At 48.2% G+C, this 18,566-nt stretch overlaps 1 protein-coding gene across 1 annotated transcript in view; it reads right to left on the bottom strand.

Moving 5' to 3' along the window:
- The window catches only part of TRIM71 (tripartite motif containing 71), a 67,205-nt gene extending 49,117 nt beyond the window's left edge, over window positions 1-18,088 (bottom strand). Inside the window, exon 1 of the mRNA XM_045863762.2 lies at window positions 15,843-18,088. Coding sequence (XP_045719718.1) covers window positions 15,843-16,697 — 855 coding nt within the window. The 5' untranslated portion in view covers window positions 16,698-18,088. The remainder of the gene's footprint in view (window positions 1-15,842) is intronic.
- Window positions 18,089-18,566: the final 478 nt, after the last annotated feature.

Below are 18,566 nucleotides of genomic sequence, written 5' to 3'. Positions count from 1 at the left end.
CCATCCCCAACCAAAGGTTTTAAATGGGGCCCTACAGCTCCCTGGAGCCGGTCTGAATGAACTCCGTAAACACTGGTTGAACATTTGCTTTGCAGATAAAGTTCTAATCAATGGATTCCTCAGCAAAGTGCTTCCAAGTTTTTCAAATGCCCAGCCTGCTCCTCAAAAGGCTCCCAGGTCTTTCTTCCTGAAGCACCCTAAGTGGTCCTCCTCCCCTCTACCTGGGCACCACCCATCGGAAACGACCCCCCCCCCCCAACCCCTTTGGGATAGTGTGCTTTCAAGCCTTGCAACCAGTCCCCACAGCATCCAGCTCTGACTCAGTTTCACTACGTTCTTCAACAGACCCAGTTCCCACTGGGGGCTAGAGACCACTTAAGTGTATGAGCTAGACAGGGAAGAAAAGTAAAGAAACCGACTACGAATCTTGGTAGTGTCAGGCTGTTAGGGACCCCTCCCCCCAAACAACACTCAAATAATCAACTTTCTACACTGAAGACTGAATAGTTCTGCACAAAGGAAACTGCCTAAAACCTCCTGCAAACTTCTCGGGTTTAGGGGTCACATGTCATCCAGCGAAAGGCAGTTCTGAATGATACGTAACAACTGGTCCATGAACTGCCCTCACCACCAAAGTGAAATCTCCCTTGTAAATTTAAATTTTCCAAGAAGCTCAAAACCAATTTTTTTTCCTCAAAGGCAGAGTCTTTGGAAATGGAAGCCAATCTGTCACCTCCAACTGACCTGGCAGGCCTGGAAAATCCAACTCTCTCAGAAGTGTTCATTACCACGGCACCTTGGTGGCTCAGTCGGTTAAGCGTCTGCTGTCTGTTCTGGTCATGATCTTGGGAGCCTGGGCTCCCTGCTCAACAGGGAGTCTGCTTCTCCCTCTCCCTCTGCCTCTTCTTTCGCTCAGCTCTTGTGTTCGCTTCTCTCTCTCCCTCAAATAAATAAATAAAATCTTAAAAATAAAAAAAGTGTTCACTACCAAGGGCCTAGACTCCAAGGACAAGATAGCAGTTAGCTCCCCTATAACACTCCCTCTGGAAGAACACAGAAAGATGCCACTCTCATTAACAGACTTCACCTCATACCCTTTTTGAGCCCTTGAATTAAAAACAACAAAAAAAGGCGTAAAAAATTTTAAAAAGCGTTAATACCTAACCAAAAATAATTTAGTACTTTTACATGTACATTATTCACAACGGTACTTAAAATGCCCGGTAATTCTATTTCCCTTTATAGTGATGTAAGGGTCCCCAGAAGGCAACCTCTGTTCTGGTCCTTTGTGTCCTCAAACACCCTTGAGAGCCAGGCACAAGGCAGATGCTCAAAGCTCCAAGTGTGCTGATTGGATGGAATTCACTTCCACTTTTTCCAAGCAATCCTTGAGGAATCTGCCTCCCAGCAGGCATCCGCTCATTGGAAAACAATGTGGCCAGGCCAATTGCATTGTGGCCCTGGAAGAGCAAAGATTTAAAAGAGAAAAGAGAGAATATGGGCCTTCAGAGGCTAATATGCCTCAGAGGTAAGGATTTTAGGGAGTTTTACAGCTATCTTGCATCAACAATAAACCAAGGCATCAGACTTTGCAACTTTCCATCATTAGAGATTCGTTCACATCCAAAGTCCTATGGCTTACTCTAGCTTCCGTAAATTATCAAGACCCATGACCAAAGTAGCAGGCCAAATTCTCCAGAGATTAGCACTAAAAGCTACCGCAGCATGGGAACTTTCTGGGATGGCAGAAATGTTCTGTCTTGATAGTGGTGTATAAATTTGTCAGAACTCATCAAAATGTGTGCTTAAAATGAATACGTTTGAATGTGCCTAAACTAAACCTCAGTAAAGATGAGTAAATGACCTGTGCATTTTTTCTCATACATGGATGTGCCAGGTGTATTATTAGATGTAAAAAAAACAAAGCAGAATGTGGAACTGTAAGGACAGTATACAGGTAAGTGACACTTTAAAACAACTTTATCATTTGTGATTATCATAATTAAATGATACAGCCATAAAGATAATGTTGCACAGCCATAAGAAATACGACCAATGATACAATCCGGAAGAGAATTAACAAGTTATATTTTTTTAACCACTCAAGAGGGAGAAGAGGCACATCGAAGAGATCATCGGTATATGGCCACAAAGCACGAACACTCAACCAACACAAACCGTAAACCAGTTCTAACAGCCTTAATATACCCACTCTTCACCCCCAGCCAACAAGCTACCTTCAGAAAGGTTTCCCACAAATGGGAGGTTCAGGAAAAAAAAAAAAAAGGGAAATAAGACTACTTGCTAACAGGACATTAGGCCCATTTGTGTAAATCCCACCTCATATGATACACCAAGAATATATTCTAAAGTGGGATTAGAGACACAAAATGTAGGCAAAGTAGAAGACTATTGCCAACCACACAAAAAATGTAAAATGTGTACCGAGAGAAACTAAATTGAGGCAAACATGGACTTGCAGAAATCCTCTGCAGACAGCTAGTACTCTGTATTTATCCAAAATGCCAACAAATTGATTTTTTTTAAACCCAGGAGAGATAGGCCGGAACCAAGGCAATTCAGGGAGGAAACACAAATGGCCAATAAACATATGAAAAGATGCTCACCTCAGAGTAATCACGGAAATGCAAAGTAAAACAACAGGACAAGCCATTTCTCTCCCATTGGATTGATAGCAACAAGGACTGGCGGGGCGGGAAGGAAATGTGACTGGTAGGAGGCAGGCTCTCAGGAGCAAATTAACATTTCAAATGCACCTCTCATGTTCTAGCAATTCCTTGGCTGGGGTGGAGGAGGATCTTCCCTCTAGAACCAACAGGGACACAAGGATGTGCACAGTGAAGGCAAAAGCCAAATGCAGACAAAATCCAGCTAAATAAATTCCACACTATGAACACCAAGTTCAGAGCACTAATGACCAGCAAGTCAGTACAGGAAAACGTCCACATGTTCTTATGACTACATTTCTATAGGCTCATGTGTGTGTGAATGGATGTTAAAAGGATTTGGAAGAAAATGCACAGAAACCCCGTAAAACACCTTTAGGAAAGAAGTAGGACTGGGCATATACTTTTTTTTTTTTTTTAAGATTTTATTTATTTATATGACAGAGAGACACAGCGAGAGAGGGAACACAAGCAGGGGGAGCGGGAGAGGGAGAAGCAGGCTTCCCACGGAGCGGGGAGCCCGATGCGGGACTCGATCCCAGGACCCTGGGACCATGACCCGAGCCGAAGGCAGACGCGTAACGACTGAGCCACCCAGGTGCCCCTGGTTTTTAAAGTTTTTAAAAAACTTTACAGATGGGACACCTGGGTGGCTTAGTTAAGTGTCTGCCTTCAGCTCAGGTCATGATCTCAGGGTCCCGGGATCAAGCCCTGCGTTAGGCTCCCTGCTCGGCAGGGAGTCTTGCTTCTCCCTCTCCCTCTGCCTCTCATGCTCAGCTCTTGTGTTTGCTTCTCTCACTCTCAAAATATTAAAAAAAAAAAATTTACAGATAATCACAACAGATACATTCATGTATTACTTATAGTTAAATCAGAATTAACTGGTCCAAATTGCCTCCTGGCAATAGAATACAAGGTAGCTTTGAGGAAAATCTCAAATTTTCCATTCATTCAGCAACTACAAGCTGAGGATGGTAAAGGAGGAAGGAATGAAAAGTCAAATAAATACAGTCACAGGTATATACACATTCAGAAAAATTACAACCCCAAATGACAAGGGCTGTGAGATTAAAAAAAAAAAAATCAATGTTGTTAAAAGAATACAATTTTTTAAAGATTCTCCTTACTTACTTGACAGAGAGAGTGCGAGTAGAGTAGAGGGGAAAGGGAGAGGCAGAAAAAGAATCCTCAAGCAGACTCCCCACTGAGCACAGAGCCAGATGCAGGGATGACACAGGGCTCGACCCCACAACCCTGAGCCAACTAAGTCACCGAGGCACCGCAAAAGAACATAAATTTTTTTTTTAAGATTTTATTTTTTATTTATTTGACAGAGAGCAATAGAAAACAAGCAGGGGACGCGGCAGAGGGAGAAGCAGACTCCCCACTGAGCAGGGAGCCCGATGTGGGGCCCGATCCCAGGGCTCCTCCCAGGACTCCAGGATCATGACCTGAGCTGAAGGCAGACACTTAACCAAGTGAGCCACCCAGGCGCCCCAGAACATAAATTTCTAAAAATATTGTTACTTCCCCTCCACCCCCCACCCATCAAGTGTTTGCCAATGTTCCATAGTTTTTATTATGCACTCATTCACTTGGGTTCCTCTTTGTTCACTGTGGGTAAACCTCTCTGCCTCTGGCACTAAGAGCTGGGGAGGACCCTCACACAGGGACAACCCTTACAAGTGCTGCCTGCAAGTCAAGGAACTAAAATGAGAAGGGCCTGGCAGGCAGGACAGAGACCTCCAGGTTAGCTTTGTTGACTTTTGTCTTCTTATCTGCTGAACCCACGGAGAATGTTTTACCTTGAACATTCTGGGGTCCCCATGCAACACCCCTCTCCATCAAGTCACATGAGAAAACTGTTAAAAAGCCAACAATGGGGACCCGAGAGCCTGAAACCCGATTTCCTCCCCTAAACCAGAGCCGGACATCCCCTTTCCCCTCACCTTCATAATTTGATCTTGCACATGGTTTCTTAATTTTATTCCATTTGTTGCTTTTCATACCTTTTTGATTGGAGGAGAACTGGTTTTGCACACCTGACAAACATACAAAACCCCTGAAAATAAGTTCTATGGGGCTAGAACAAAATAGGCACTGACGAACTGGGCAGGCTGTCACTAAATTCAGATTTTGTGCTCGGTTTTGCAGTAGACCTTACACAATCAAAGGGAGGAAAAAATCAGAATATGAATGCTAAAAACACCAAATATGAACACCAATCTTCCCTGAGAGGGAATTTTGTTTTCAATCTTCAAACCTAAAGCGTAACTTTCAGTCTGACATGCCCAAATATTTATAGTGCCTTTCTTTGCATATATTTGTATGTTACTAACATACAACATAATATATAATTAACAATATTAACACACAATTTAGTTAGCAAATAACAGTAAAGCAAAGACACTGCAGATGAAGACAGGTAGTAACCAGTTCTTAACATATAAAGGCACATCTATTGCACTATGCACCTAAGAATGAATACAATTACAAAATTAATAGCTATTGTGGCAAGTCCCAAATGTTGTCTACAATTAACCACTATCTCTTTTGCTAGTAGAGATTTTGCTACCCCTTCATAATTGGTTTCCAGTTATCAACAAGAATAAATCCTAACATACCCCTTCTCCCCTACTAACCTTCAGTTGCATTAAAAGGGGAGATTCTTAAACCTTAATTCATCCATACTATGTGGGGATTTTTTTTTTTTTTTAAGATTTTATTTATTGGGGCGCCTGGATGGCTCAGTCGTTAAGCGTCTGCCTTCGGCTCAGGTCATGATCCCAGGATCCGGGGAGCCCGCTTCTCCCTCTCCCACTCCCCCTGCTTGTGTTCCTGCTCTTGCTAACTCTCTGTCAAATAAATAAATCTTAAAAAAAAAAAAAGATTTTATTTATTTGGCAGACAGCGAGAGAGGGAACACAAGCAGGGGGGGTGGGAGAGGGAGAAGCAGGCTTCCCACTGAGTAGGAGCCTGATGCGGTGCTCCATCCTAGGACCCTGGGATCATGACCCGAGCCCAAGGAAGACGCTTAACTGACTGAGCCATCCAGGGGTCCCCTATGTGAGGATTCCTTCCAAGATTCCCTCCAATCTCCAGATACTGGAGTTGGCCCATAGCTGACTAGAGCTATGATTTTTATTTTTTATTTGCTCCAATGTGGCTTTAAAAAAAAATCCAAGTACATTGGTAAAATAAATTTTCCCTTTAGAATATTCCTCTAAATCCCTGAAAGCTCTGATAAAGCTAACAAAAAAAAACAAAGGAAATAAAAACCATGGGGAAATGGTGAAGCGGAGAGTGGGAGGTACGGACTTCCAGTTATGGAATAAGTAAGTCATGGGGATAAAAAGTACAGCATAGGCAGGTGCCTGGGTGCCTCAGTCGTTAAGCGTCTGCCTTCAGCTCAGGTCATGATCCCAGAATCCTGGGATCGAGCCCCGTATCGGGCTCCCTGCTCCACGGGAAGCCTGCTTCTCCCTCTCCCACTACCCCCCTGCTTGTGTCCCCTCTCTCGCTGTGTCTCTCTCTGTCAAATAAATAAACAAAATCTTTAAAAAAAAAAGTACAGCATAGCGAATACAGTCAATGGTATTGTAATACTGTTGCATGATGACAGATGGTAGCTACTTTTTCGGTGAACAAAGCATAACATATAGTTGTCCAATCACTATGCTATACACCTGAAACTAATGTAACACCGTGTGTCAACTGTACTTCAATTAAAAGGGGGGGAGGAAAAAAAAGGGTGAGGGGATTCTGAATGATTATTAAAAATAAAGAGCAGAACTGGCAGGTAGCCAGCCGGTGATTCAACTGGCCCGGAATCAGTTCCTTCACTTTACACTTCCAAATTTCTTCACTTACATTTATGTACAAGGCACTCTCCCATTTTTTTATCAGAAAATACTTCCTTTGATTCTCAAAGAAGTCAGCCCAGGCAGTCTAGCGCAAGTGTCACATCTCTGATGAGTGATGGGGAAACTGAGGCTCAAAGGCAGGCACAGAAGGTCAACCACAAACCTGCTGGATCAGAAGGGACACTCCCGCACCGCACCGCACAAGACTGGACCACATGGACCACCAACACTCAGGGCAGCACTGCACATATTCCAGGCAGGAAATCTTCACAACCACCAAAAACAGGAAACACAAGTGCCCCTCAGCCAGTGACTGTCTACAGTGTGGGACCCTGTACGGTGGAAAAGTACGCAGCAATAAAAAGGGAGGAACTGTGGACACCCGCAGCAATGTGGATGGACTGCATTATGCCAAGTGGAAAAAACCTGACTTGAAAATCTTCAACTCTGCGTCATTTCATGTTCTGACATTCTAGAAGAGACAAAACCACAGGCCTGAAGAACAGATCAGTGTTGCCTGAGGCTGGATGGGGCATTTTCAAAGTGATGAAACCGTTCTGTATTTTGACTGTGGTAGTTTTCACACACTGTATAACCTCATCAAAATGGGCAGAACTGTACACCAAAAAAGGTGAATTTTACAATATGTCGATTATACCTCAGTAAACAAAAACAAATACGGAAAAACCAAAATAGGAAATCACCAGACTAGGAGAAATGAGGCCTTCCTTCACCCTGAGGTTCTGCAGCACAAACTGCAGACAAAGGGTGCGTTTGGCGGCGGAGGAGGTGGGGTGGGGTCTGGACATCTTCAAGGCTGAGGAGAGGGAGGGGAAGCATGAAAGGGGGAGCTCCGCCCTGCAGTTTGTACTGAGCCTCCCCTCACTCAAGATTATAACCATCACGGGCTGGACAGTCTCGTTCACAGTAGGGAGAGAGCCGGAGGCAGCCATCCACAGATGCCCCCACCATGTACCAGGAGCTACCCCACTTAGGGGTCAGAACCAAATCAAGGCCCTTGGGGAAGGCAAGGAATCCCTCAATCCCAAACTGTCTGTGTAAGTTCCATGAGGGAAAGGATTGGGGCTATTCTGCTGTTTCCCCAGGGCCTCCTATTTTTACCAAATCACTTTTCATAGAAATTTTCTGCACTCATTTCATTTTTCCTTAAACTGTGTGATTATACCAAGCACAACGGACATGAACAGATTTGGGAACAAAAACAGCAGTCTCTCCTGGTTAGCACACAACCCAACTGGCGAGAGCTGGATGCCGAGAGTGCAACAGTCAGCAGCCAGCTTGGTGTAGAGAACATTCACCGCAACGACAGAAGAGCAAAGCTAACTTTTCTTTGGACACATTCTGGTTCTTGAGTCTGAAGTCCTCCCCATATTTTCATGAAGTTTCAAATGGAATCAAGTCAGGTGGAGCCTGCCATAAGCAAGCCCAACTGGGATGTCGTCTTTCCAGCTATGCTGCTTGCAGAGTCCCTGTCTGTCAGCCTCAAACCCAAACTCCTGGTGTCCCCTCCTTTGTGAATTTTTTTGGGGGGGAAGGAGGAGGCAGGGACTGAGCAAACCACATCTCTGCTTTGCCAGGTGAGTCCCTGGTTAGACTGACAGAGGGAGAAAAGATGGGCTCAATCTTTTGAGCTTCTGGGTAAACAGCATCCACAGACTTCACCCCAGCGACACTGAAGTACTCCAGTGGCAGCACCTCATGCAGTTTGCAGTTTTCTAACATTAGGTGAACAAGCTTCATCACCCCAACCCTTAGGAACCCTTCCACAGGAAACGACTATTAAAACTCTCTTCCATTTTTCTGCTCCACACTTGTCCCCATCTTCTTGTGGCTGCATTTTTGGGACAAGCCTATAGATGATCCTAAGAGAGAAAGCTCTCCCTCTGACCTTGATCCCAAAGAAAGGCAGAAGGCCCAGACCCAAATTTGTGGATGTGGTCTAAACACACCCTAATGAGGACTGCCAGCTAGTCACAAGTCTCATTTTAAAAACACCTGTGCTGAGGGGCACCTGGGTGGCTCAGTCGTTAAGCGTCTGCCTTCGGCTCAGGTCGTGATCCCAGGGTGCTGGGATCGAGCCCCACATCGGGCTCCCTGCTCCTCGGGACGCCTGCTTCTCCCTCTCCCACTCCCCCTGCTTGTGTTCCCTCTCTCGCTGTGTCTCTGTCAAATAAATAAATAAAATCTTTAGGGAAAAAAAAAAAAACACAAAAACACCTGTGCTGAAATAGTCCTCAGAACCATATTTAGCAGCAAAATCTAAGTGTGCAGATTTTTTTTTTTAAGGTTTTATTTTAGGGGCACCTGGCTTAGTTGGAGGAGCATGCGATTTCTTGATCTCGGGGTCATGAGTTTGAGCCCCACGTTGGTTGTAGGAATTACTTAAAATAAAAATTTTTTAAAATAAATTTAAAGTTAATCTCTACACCCAGTGTAGGGCTCAAACTCATGACCCTGAGATCAAGAAGTAGCATGCTCCTCTGACTGAGCCAGGCAGGCGTCCCTAAGTGTACAGATTGTTTTAACACAATAGCATTTTCATAATTAGCCCGATTAGTCAAAGAGTATGAAAGAAGTTCCCCAAACCCACTGACATTTCAAGAAAAACTTTAACTGCAAATGGTTAAGGCTAAACTTTTCCAAAAGTAACAACCAAAGGATACAGTGGCTGACACATATTTAGGAAGGCACAGGAGCTTCTGTCCTATTCCCACGGGTTCCTCACCAGCTCAGGATCCAGAGCTCATTCAGGGGCCCTCAAAATTCACAAGGTGTCAGAGCCACAGAGAATGCCCTCAGTCTTCACAACTGACCTTGACCCACTTCATTCTCTTTTGTGTACACTGCTCTGCTTCATTCAAATTCCATTAATGTTGACAGAATGTGCTATTCTGCAGAAGCCTGTCTGGATAAATCACAATCGAGAATTATCCCCCCTTTTTCATGACGAAGCCCAATATCTGTAACTTCATTTGCTAATGTATTACTGAGAGCAATAACTTTATCACTAAAGATCACCACTTCCTTAGGGCATCTGTGTGGAAAAAAATGTTTTTTAACAAATTACAGCTGGCTGCCAATTTTTTGTGCCTTTTGGTCATTAAACTGGGATCATTTATACAGATTCATTTAAAAAAAAGAACTCACAAAAACCAAACGTTTATCACCTGATGAAGAACAAAATAAAATGTAATGTGTTCCATACAAAAAAAAAAAAGAAGAAGAAGAAGAACTCACTTGGTGGGATCTGATGCTCAGGTAAGGAACTGACTGAGATTAGTAGAAACGCCACATTAAGGAGGACAAAAAATAATGGCTTGAAGGCTTCAGATTAAATATGGATCTCCTAAAATCTCAGCTGGGTTTCAATGGGAAATGAAACCCAGGAATTGGGATCTTCCAGCATTTCACTGCATCCTACCTTCAGGGAAGCTGGAGATGGCATCTGAAGGAAAGAATTACACTGGAACAAGGTTTAAGTCAAATAGTTTCAGATGTAAATAGCCAGCATTCAACCCCCCATCCCTCCCCAATTTTTCTGGAGTCTTGTCAGTCAAAATAGTCAATCTGGTTTCAGTCAACTCGGTTTGTGGGTATAGACAAAACCTCAAAGGGAGAGGAAAGATGGATCAAGCTTCCTCTTGCAAGTCACAATGCTTGAAAGGTCAAGAGAAAGGGGAAAAGAGTGGGCTGCAATGGGTGGCCATCTTGCTCCCTTTAGGCAACTGTAATTCTTTATCAATATCTTTCTCTTGCTCTCTTGCAAAATAACAGAGATGGCAAAAACAGCCTTATTGGGCCAAGCCTCTCTTTGTTAGTGTTTGGGGGGAGGGAACACTACTTTGAAACTGCCTGCATGGTAGGATACTTCTCAACCTTTTGCTTAAGTGTCACAAAGAATGACACCAAAATGGTCCTTTATTCACTAAGAATGAATGCATCTAAAATAAACCCTCCCCTGTGTGAGGAACAGAGATGGAGAAATGGCAAGACTAAGCAAACCATGTGACTTTTAAGTTAGCACCAAGAGAAAATAAGATTGGGGAGAGGAAGCCTAAATTTTAGAGATAGCTTCTCTTTAATCAGGAAAACTTATAAACCCTTTTTTCTCCTGGTAAACTATATCAACCAACAAAAGCATTAACTGTTTTACCTCATTTATAGCTTCCCCCCAAAGCTAACTCCCTTTCCATATATGTACAATGTTTGTAAAATGACAACATAAAAAGCTAAACAAGCTATGCTCACAATTTTATATGTGAGAAAAAAGTTGTTTCCATTTTAAGTAATGCTTTGGGAAACTATACATTTTAACGTTGGTATTCATGTCCTGCAATCTGAAAGGACTCTAAAAATAGCATTTATAAGTAACTAAAATGGGAGGGAGAATTGGGGTGTACAAAGGAAATTTTATTCTTATCTTCAAACACTTTCCGGATTTCTTTACTCCATGTCCTAGTATTTAACTTGAAAACATCTGAATCATAAAGAATGTATAGTAGTATCAATTGAAGAACTGCAGTCTGGGAGAAAGAAAGTTTTCTTCCTAAAATATCTTCACTGTTTCCAAAGAAATATATTTCTGAGCATTGGAAATAAAAATTTTACAGACCAAAACAAAAGCAAGTCTATGCAACCCTAAAACTAGTCTAGTTTACTTTTTAGGAAGCAAAAGCAGTCACAAAAGGTTCCCCAGACTGCTGATACCACACCACCTCAAATATTACTAGCACCTTTTAGATGAGCTTATGCCTGTGGGGTAACCTTATGAGCACAGGCTTGCCGAACTAGCCATGACCCACTTTCCCGGGATCCATGTTGATAAAATCCATCCCTATGCACTTTAATGGAAGGCTGGGCACATTCCTCAGCTCAAATTTTAAAAGCCCACAGATTACATTCAAGGCTAAGGAATTAAGGTATCAATAATGAACATTTCTCTCCCATAGATCTTCACCAAGCATTTCTTAATTCAAGAGACTTCAACCTATAGGCATCTACCTGCTGAAATGGATTCAAAGCATCAAGCCTCAATTATTTCCAAGGTATGTATGGAAAGTTTGGTTTTCTGGCAAACAGACATGTATGTGTTAAGCAGACATATATCCACCAAATCATTAAGAGCAGGTAGAAAGATGGGGTGCAGAAATACTAGAACACACATTTCTATTCATTTTTTTCCTCTTGTCCTTACAAAATGTCCTTTGGTATACATTTTGTAATTTACACGGCACATACACATAGTTTTAAAACATGCTTACACTGGGGATGCATGCCTGAAAAAACTTAGACTCTAGGAATGTAGAATATATTGGTTACCAGTACTGGTGATGTCCCCGTTCACCATGACTTATTCAAAATAAGATACAAGACAAGAATTCATTCCACAAGCATTACTGTAAGGCAGCAAACAGCCTTCCTCAAAGTGGTTTTGAGTGGTTTCCTGGGAAAAGACAGTCCCCAAGCCTAGGATGGATGGGTCAATATTCAGGATATTGGGTTGTAATTCTAGAACTTACATTTCTAGGAAGCTGCTTTTATTTCCTTTCCTTTTCTTTCTTTCTTTTTTTAAGCTCAAAGCAGGGACTAAATATAAATTATAACAGCACCTGTACCCCATTTTCCATCCTGGAGAATCAGGAAAATCCGCTCCCGCCGGCCCTAACTGGGAACACTATTGCCATCGTCGGTGGGCTGAACTACAATGTTTCCCTCGGCTCAAGATGGCAACTGTGTCACCCCCACCGCCCCACATCGCTAGTGACAGGGCCTTTCCTGGGGACAGAACACGCTCAGACCCCACTTTACGTCCTGCCATTTACAGAATGCTGATGCCCAGCCCTTCGACACGCAACACACACACCCTGGCCGCCCCCAAGCCGAGATACGTGTTTCCAGGGTCGCCGCCAAGGCAGCAAAGGGCTCACATCCTATACATCAATAACACAATAAATAAAGGCACTCCTCAAGCAGCCGGCGCAGCACGCTCAAGACGCACTTAACTCCTTAACTCTTCGCCCAAAATGCGTGCACCCCCTTTTCTCGAGGACGCTTTCTCGGGTGCCCGCGGAGAGAGGAGCGACCCCCGTCCCCCCGCGCCCCCACAACGGAGGCGGCCCGAGGCTGCCCTGTCGCGGCGGAGGCCCACAGCGGCGCCGCCGCCGCCGCCTCCCGGGCCCCCGCCTGTGTTGACGGCCGCGAGGCCAGCGGCCCCGGGCCCGCGGGCCCGCACTTCCCGGCCTGCCTGCCCCTCCGGCCTGGCGCCGCAGGCCTTTCAACTGACCACGGAGGCACAAAACTAGCGAAAAACCCAATCTACGTTTTTTAAATGAGCCACAATTCCTTTATCATTTTGTAGGAAAACCCAATTCCCTTGAGGTTTTGCAGCTGCATTTTAAAACCAAGTTCTCAAAATACCACCTTGTCAATCCTGAGGAGCCATTTGCAGAGGGATTCTTAAGGAAAGCGGTGGGGAAAGAGACCCTGCTGGCTGCCTCAGCATCCCGGGGTGTCCAACTGTTGGAGGCACCCTCCCTAAAATTAAAAGGGGGAAAACCCAGGGCCCCAGCCTCCTTCCCAAGGTCAGGTGGCATCACTGTAAGGCAGGGGAACCCTGAATTATTTAATGGAGCCTGTTGACACAGAAGGCAACTCAGTAAAGAACATTATCAAAATCGAGGTAGATTACAAATACAGAAAAATACATGGGTTTAGAGATTCCATCCATCACATCAAATATTAAGACAGTCACCTTCCAAAGTGCTTTCATGCTCCTTTCCCAGTCAGAGGAATGGTTTTTTAAAAGAACAGTATTCCCAAACAATTACCGATCATTTTCTTAGAAGGGAAGAAATAATTTGTGAGTGGGACCCCTATTTGAACCTGGTGCTTTCTCTAACACTTGGGTCCTTTATTCCCCAGCATTGGTTTGTCACGTTTAAACTCAAATCTAGCATTCTAAATGCAGAGATGATTAAAGGTATAAAAATTAATTTCCAAGTTTTCTTCTTTAAATGAGTAACTGAGGGGAAGCAGAATTCTGCTCGAAACAGAAAATTTCAGGGGCACCTGGGTGGCTCAGTCGTTAAGGGTCTGCCTTGGGCTCAGGTCATGATCCCAGAGTCCTGGGATCGAGCCCCGCATTGGGCTCCCTGCTCCCCGGGAAATCTGCTTCTCCCTCTCCCGCCTCCCCTGCTTGTGTTCCCTCTCTCGCTGTCTCTCTCTCTGTGTCAATATAAATAAATAAAATCTTTAAAAAATTCTAAAGAATATTTAGTTTAACAATGTCATCTCTCAATGTCTTTGCCAAAATGTAACCTAGTATTGCACAACTTACAAAGTGAACTTTCAGGGCATCCAGGAACCTCCAGGGCAAGGGGCGCTTCACTTCTCACTTTACACTCTCCCACACCATTTGAACAGTTTTATAATTTTAAAAGTGTATAAATGTTTTACAAGTATAAGCCTTTTACAAGTCTGGCAACACTGAGCATCTTCTGTTTTAGCCCAAATAAAACGAATGTGGATCTTTAACTGGGAATATAAATAAAACCTGACATTTAAACTCAACTGCTGGGAGGGAGAATTCAATCAACGGCCCCTCCCAGGAGGGAAACTGTGGCGGATTCAAGACGCTCTTTCCCTCCCTTCACTGCCTCCCCCTCCCCCCCATTTGACCCTAATCTTCAAGTGATTTGACTCCATCTTTTCATTCCTGAGCTTCAAGATCCGTATTTAGCTCAATCATTCATTTTTCTAAAAGTGATGAAAAGAACATAATACATTCACCCAACGAATGTGGAAACTTTTAAGATGAGTCTACTCAATGCCTAAAAACGAAGGAAAATAATGCCCCCTAGCTTAATACCTAGAAGGAAACTTAAAATGCGGCGCCCACAACAAGTAGATTAGAATTTCAACTTTTTTCCAATAGGAGACGCCGGCTTAAAGCCATCAGGCAATAGCTCCGCCCTCTTCCCCAAATAACAGGTTAGGAGGGGAAAAGGCTGCGATGTGCAAGCCTCTGCCTTGCTCGGTACCAGCACGCTCGCTCCAACTCGCAGACAGCAACTCCCACTAGGATTTTTAAAAACCTCTGCCATCTGCTCTCCCTCCAAGGCAAGACCATAGCGACTACACACACCACATCTCACGGGTCTACAGGTAGATGGTTTATATTAACGACCCTCCCCAGCAGAGCCCGCTCCTCAAAATTTTTGGTCCCTTACTGTAATGGGCTCAGGTAAGTGGAAGGTCTCACAAGGTGTGAAGAATGAGAAAGAAAGGTTTATTCGCCAAAACAGCGAACTCAAACCCGAAGGCTGCAGTGCAACCCTCGGACCCTGCGCCCCCCGGGTTCGAGCCTCTTCAATTGGGTCTGGCTTTTCTCCACGAAAGTCGAGCCCCGGTCTAAGCGGGTTGGAGACACCTCCCCAACCAGGGAAACCAGTTCCTACAGGGATCGAAGTCGGGGCAGGGTGGAGCGGCCCAAGGGGCTCCCAGCTCGGAGAGGTCAATGGGCAAGGTCCCCCTATTCCGCCTCACACAAGCGCGCACGTGGAAACCAGGGCGTCACACACGCACTCCACACCCACACAGCCATCTCCATCCTGGCTCATACCTTACCTAAAAGCCCACAATCTACGAGTTGGACAAACAAAAATGAGAAAATACGATAAAGGAGGGCACCCAGTAGTCTGGAAAGCCTGGAGTGTACCTGAACAAGGAGACCACGTCTAAACAGATAACAGACACAGACACCCTTCCATCCCGCATCTTAACAGCTTGCGCGCTTTGTCAAACAGAAATGAGGACATCAAAATCCATAAAGAGGGGGTGTTCTCAAACCTTGAGAACCATCAAGGTAAGGGGCTTCCGGGAACCCTCGCACACGGAGACCAGCTCTACGCACACGCACAACCTAGCTTCTCCCAGCTCATGTTGGTTGGAGACAACCGTTGCCACAATTTGCCACACAGAAAATTAGATACGGAAAAGGGGGGGCTCCACGTCTAGGAACTCTCCCGCGGTCCCTCCCTCGCAGCAAGCACACCAAAGCCAGACTTCTACACACACACTTCGCAGGCAATGACCCACTTGGTAGCAACAACCGCCACGTAGTCAAAGGAAAAACAAGCAATCCAGAGAGCACCCCCCCCCGCCCGCTTTGGGACCGGTCCGGAGGTCCTTGGCGAGCAAGCACGCGTGTCCTCGCTGGACACAAACCCCCGTTCCCCGGCGCAGCCCCCGAGGAGGCCGCCCGCGCACTCACCTCATCGTCGTGGTGCTGGCAGAAGCCGAGGCGCTCGGGGAACACCGACAGGATGGAGAAGGGCGCGCCGGGGAAGGGCGGCCCGAGGCCGAGCTGCTGCGCGGCGGCCGCGGCGGCGGGACCTGGCGGGCCGCGCTCGATGTAGTGGTCCTTAGTGAGGCGCACGCGCTGGTGCGCGCGGACGCAGTTGTCGCACAGGTGCTCCTGGCAGTCCAGGCAGCGCGACGAGGCCGCGTTGCCCTCGTCACAGGAGCTGCAGCCGTGAGGCCGGCGCAGTAGCAGCGCGGACGGAGAGGCCGCCGGGCCGCCGGGCGCAGAGCGCGAAGGCGCGGGCGGCGGCGGCGCCGGCGGGAGTGGCGGCGGGGCCGAGGCGGACGCGCGCGGGTGCGCGTGGTGCGCGTGGTGCCGGTGGTTGCTGTGGCCGCCCGCGCCCGCCGGGGCTCCGGCACGCCCGTTCTTGGGCGGCGGCTCGTCGGCCGTGGCCACCACGGCGTCGAGCAGGTTGCTGAGCAGGAAGGCGGACGAGGGAAGCGCATCCATGCCCGCCGCCTCGGCCAGCACTACTTTCTGGTCGCACACTGGGCAGCGCAGCTTGAGGGACTCTCCCGGCGCGCTGCCGCCAGCCGCCGGCAGCCGGTGCGCCTCGAGGCACGGGCGGCAGAAGGCGTGCAGGCAGGGCAGGACGTGCAGGCGGCGCGCCGCGGCCCCCGGACCCCCGCCGCCGCCCCCCGACGACGTGGAAGTCTGCGAGGACGACGACGACGCAGACGAGTTGGAGGAGAGCGGCGCCGGCGAGCCGCACATCTCCTTGCACAGCAGGCAGATCTGGAAGTCGGTCTCGGGGAACGAAGCCATTTGCAAGCCGACTCGGAGGAGGGAGGAGACCAGAGAGGAAGAGGAGGAGGATAGGAGAAAACGGCCGAGGTGGGTGGGAGGGAGCCGCCGACTCACTCAGAAAAATGCATCGATCGGGCCTGCGATCCAGGAGCCGGCTCCAGAGCCGCCCGGCCCGCGCGCTGCCAGCCCCGACGCTGCGGGCATCAAATGCCACTATCCCGAGGCGACACAGATTCCCCCCGGAGGACGCGGAGGCTGCGTGCCTTTCGAAGCCGGAGCGCCGGAACAAGTCCCGACACGCGAGGGGCGAGCGGGGGCAGGGAGGTCAGAGGGACTCCCTGGAGCAGCGGGAGCGTAGTTGTCCCTAGCCGAGGTTAAGTCCCCCAAAGTCGAGTCTGCTGTGCAATCCCAGTCCCGGCGGGTGAAGCAGAATTTGGTTCCGCGAGTATTTGGTGCGTTGCTCTTCTTTCAACAGATTTAGTTAGTCTCTTCTTGGGAGAGGAAAGGTCCCCAAACTAGTAAAGGCGGGAGCGGCGCGACGCCAAGCCCGTGTCCCCCCGCGCGACGCCGGCTGCCCCGCCGCATGACGCGGCGGCCAGGGGCTCCTGGGTGGCCCGGCGTGCAGCGCTCGGGGCTTGCGCACGGCCGGACGCGGCCTCCCCTGCAGGGCGGTCGGCCCCGCCGCAGCTGCAGCTAGTGGGGGCCCGCCGCGGCCGCACGCGTGTAGTACGCACGCGCGTCCCACGCGCCTCGATTCTCCCGCGCGCCGCCTAGCCCGGCCGCGGCTGCCGGCGCTTAACACGCACGCGCGCCCCACGCGGCCCCGGGCCCTCGTGCCCCCGCCTCGCCCGGCCTTGGCGCCTCCCGCGCGCGCTCCTTCCCCTCCGGTTTAGCCGCGTTGCAGCACGGGGCCGCAGGTCCCCGCGGGCCGTCCTGAATTATTCATCGGCAGGAAGATATTAGATGTACCCGCTGCCCGCTCCGCGCGAGCCGTCGTGCAATGCTATCCGAGCTCCGCGCGCGCCCCGCGCCCCTCCTCCTCCTCACGTCCGTCCTCTCTGAAACCTTGGCGGCGAAGGGGGATCACATTTCCTTTGTCATCGGGCCATTTCGCCCTCGCCTTGGTCCCCCCTCCGATCCCGAGCTGCGGGGACGGAGCCTCCTCCGAGGCGCGCTGGAATCAGTGGAACCGGCAACGGCCCAGCTCGGTGAGCTCGGGAGCCGCGTGGCCAACGCTGCTGGCCCGCGTCATCTTCTTCCTGAAACGAGTCACCGAGCAAGACTCGGGTGGCCCCGGCCGCGCTGCGCCTACCGGCCTTTGCTCGCGCCGTGCGCTCTGGCCTCCTGGGGCTTTGCACAACTCCCCCAATTCGGGCTGAGTGCGTGCACGCGCGCGCGTGCCCCCTCTTTCTCTGCTTTGCCGCCTCTTCCTCCTTCTTCTCTCAGTACGCGTTATTGGGACTGATCGGAATTCGGAATCCTTTTAATCTCCAAAGGAGCAAACTCACTTCCGCCCGAGTGCTGGGAGGGGGCTGGGGGAGGGGACACAGGGGAGGGGGTTCCAGGCAAACAGGAAACATTAGCCCTCTCGGCACGGCTCGCTTTTGTGTGCTCCCTCCCTCCTCCCTCCAACCTCCTCCCTTCTCCAGGCCGCTAGGGAGATGAACGCCCCCGGGCTGCGGTGTGACGACCTTTGAAACCTTCCGAGCGAGGAGCAGAGAGCGACTCTTCCGTTAAAAAAGAAAAGATTGCATTTTGAATCCTGGTTCAACAGAGTCTGAAATCCACTGCCAGTGAGGTCTGGGTTTCCCCCCACTTTTTTTTTCCCCCTTTTTACGTTTTCTTAAGGACTCTGCATAGCAACACCAAAACACACACTCGTGTGCA

Source organism: Mirounga angustirostris, unplaced genomic scaffold, assembly GCF_029215605.1.
Source record: "Mirounga angustirostris isolate CCGP_5_RB_7025 unplaced genomic scaffold, mMirAng1.0.hap1 SCAF_1, whole genome shotgun sequence".
NCBI lineage: Eukaryota > Metazoa > Chordata > Mammalia > Carnivora > Phocidae > Mirounga > Mirounga angustirostris.
This window is presented reverse-complemented; position numbering and strand designations above follow the sequence as displayed.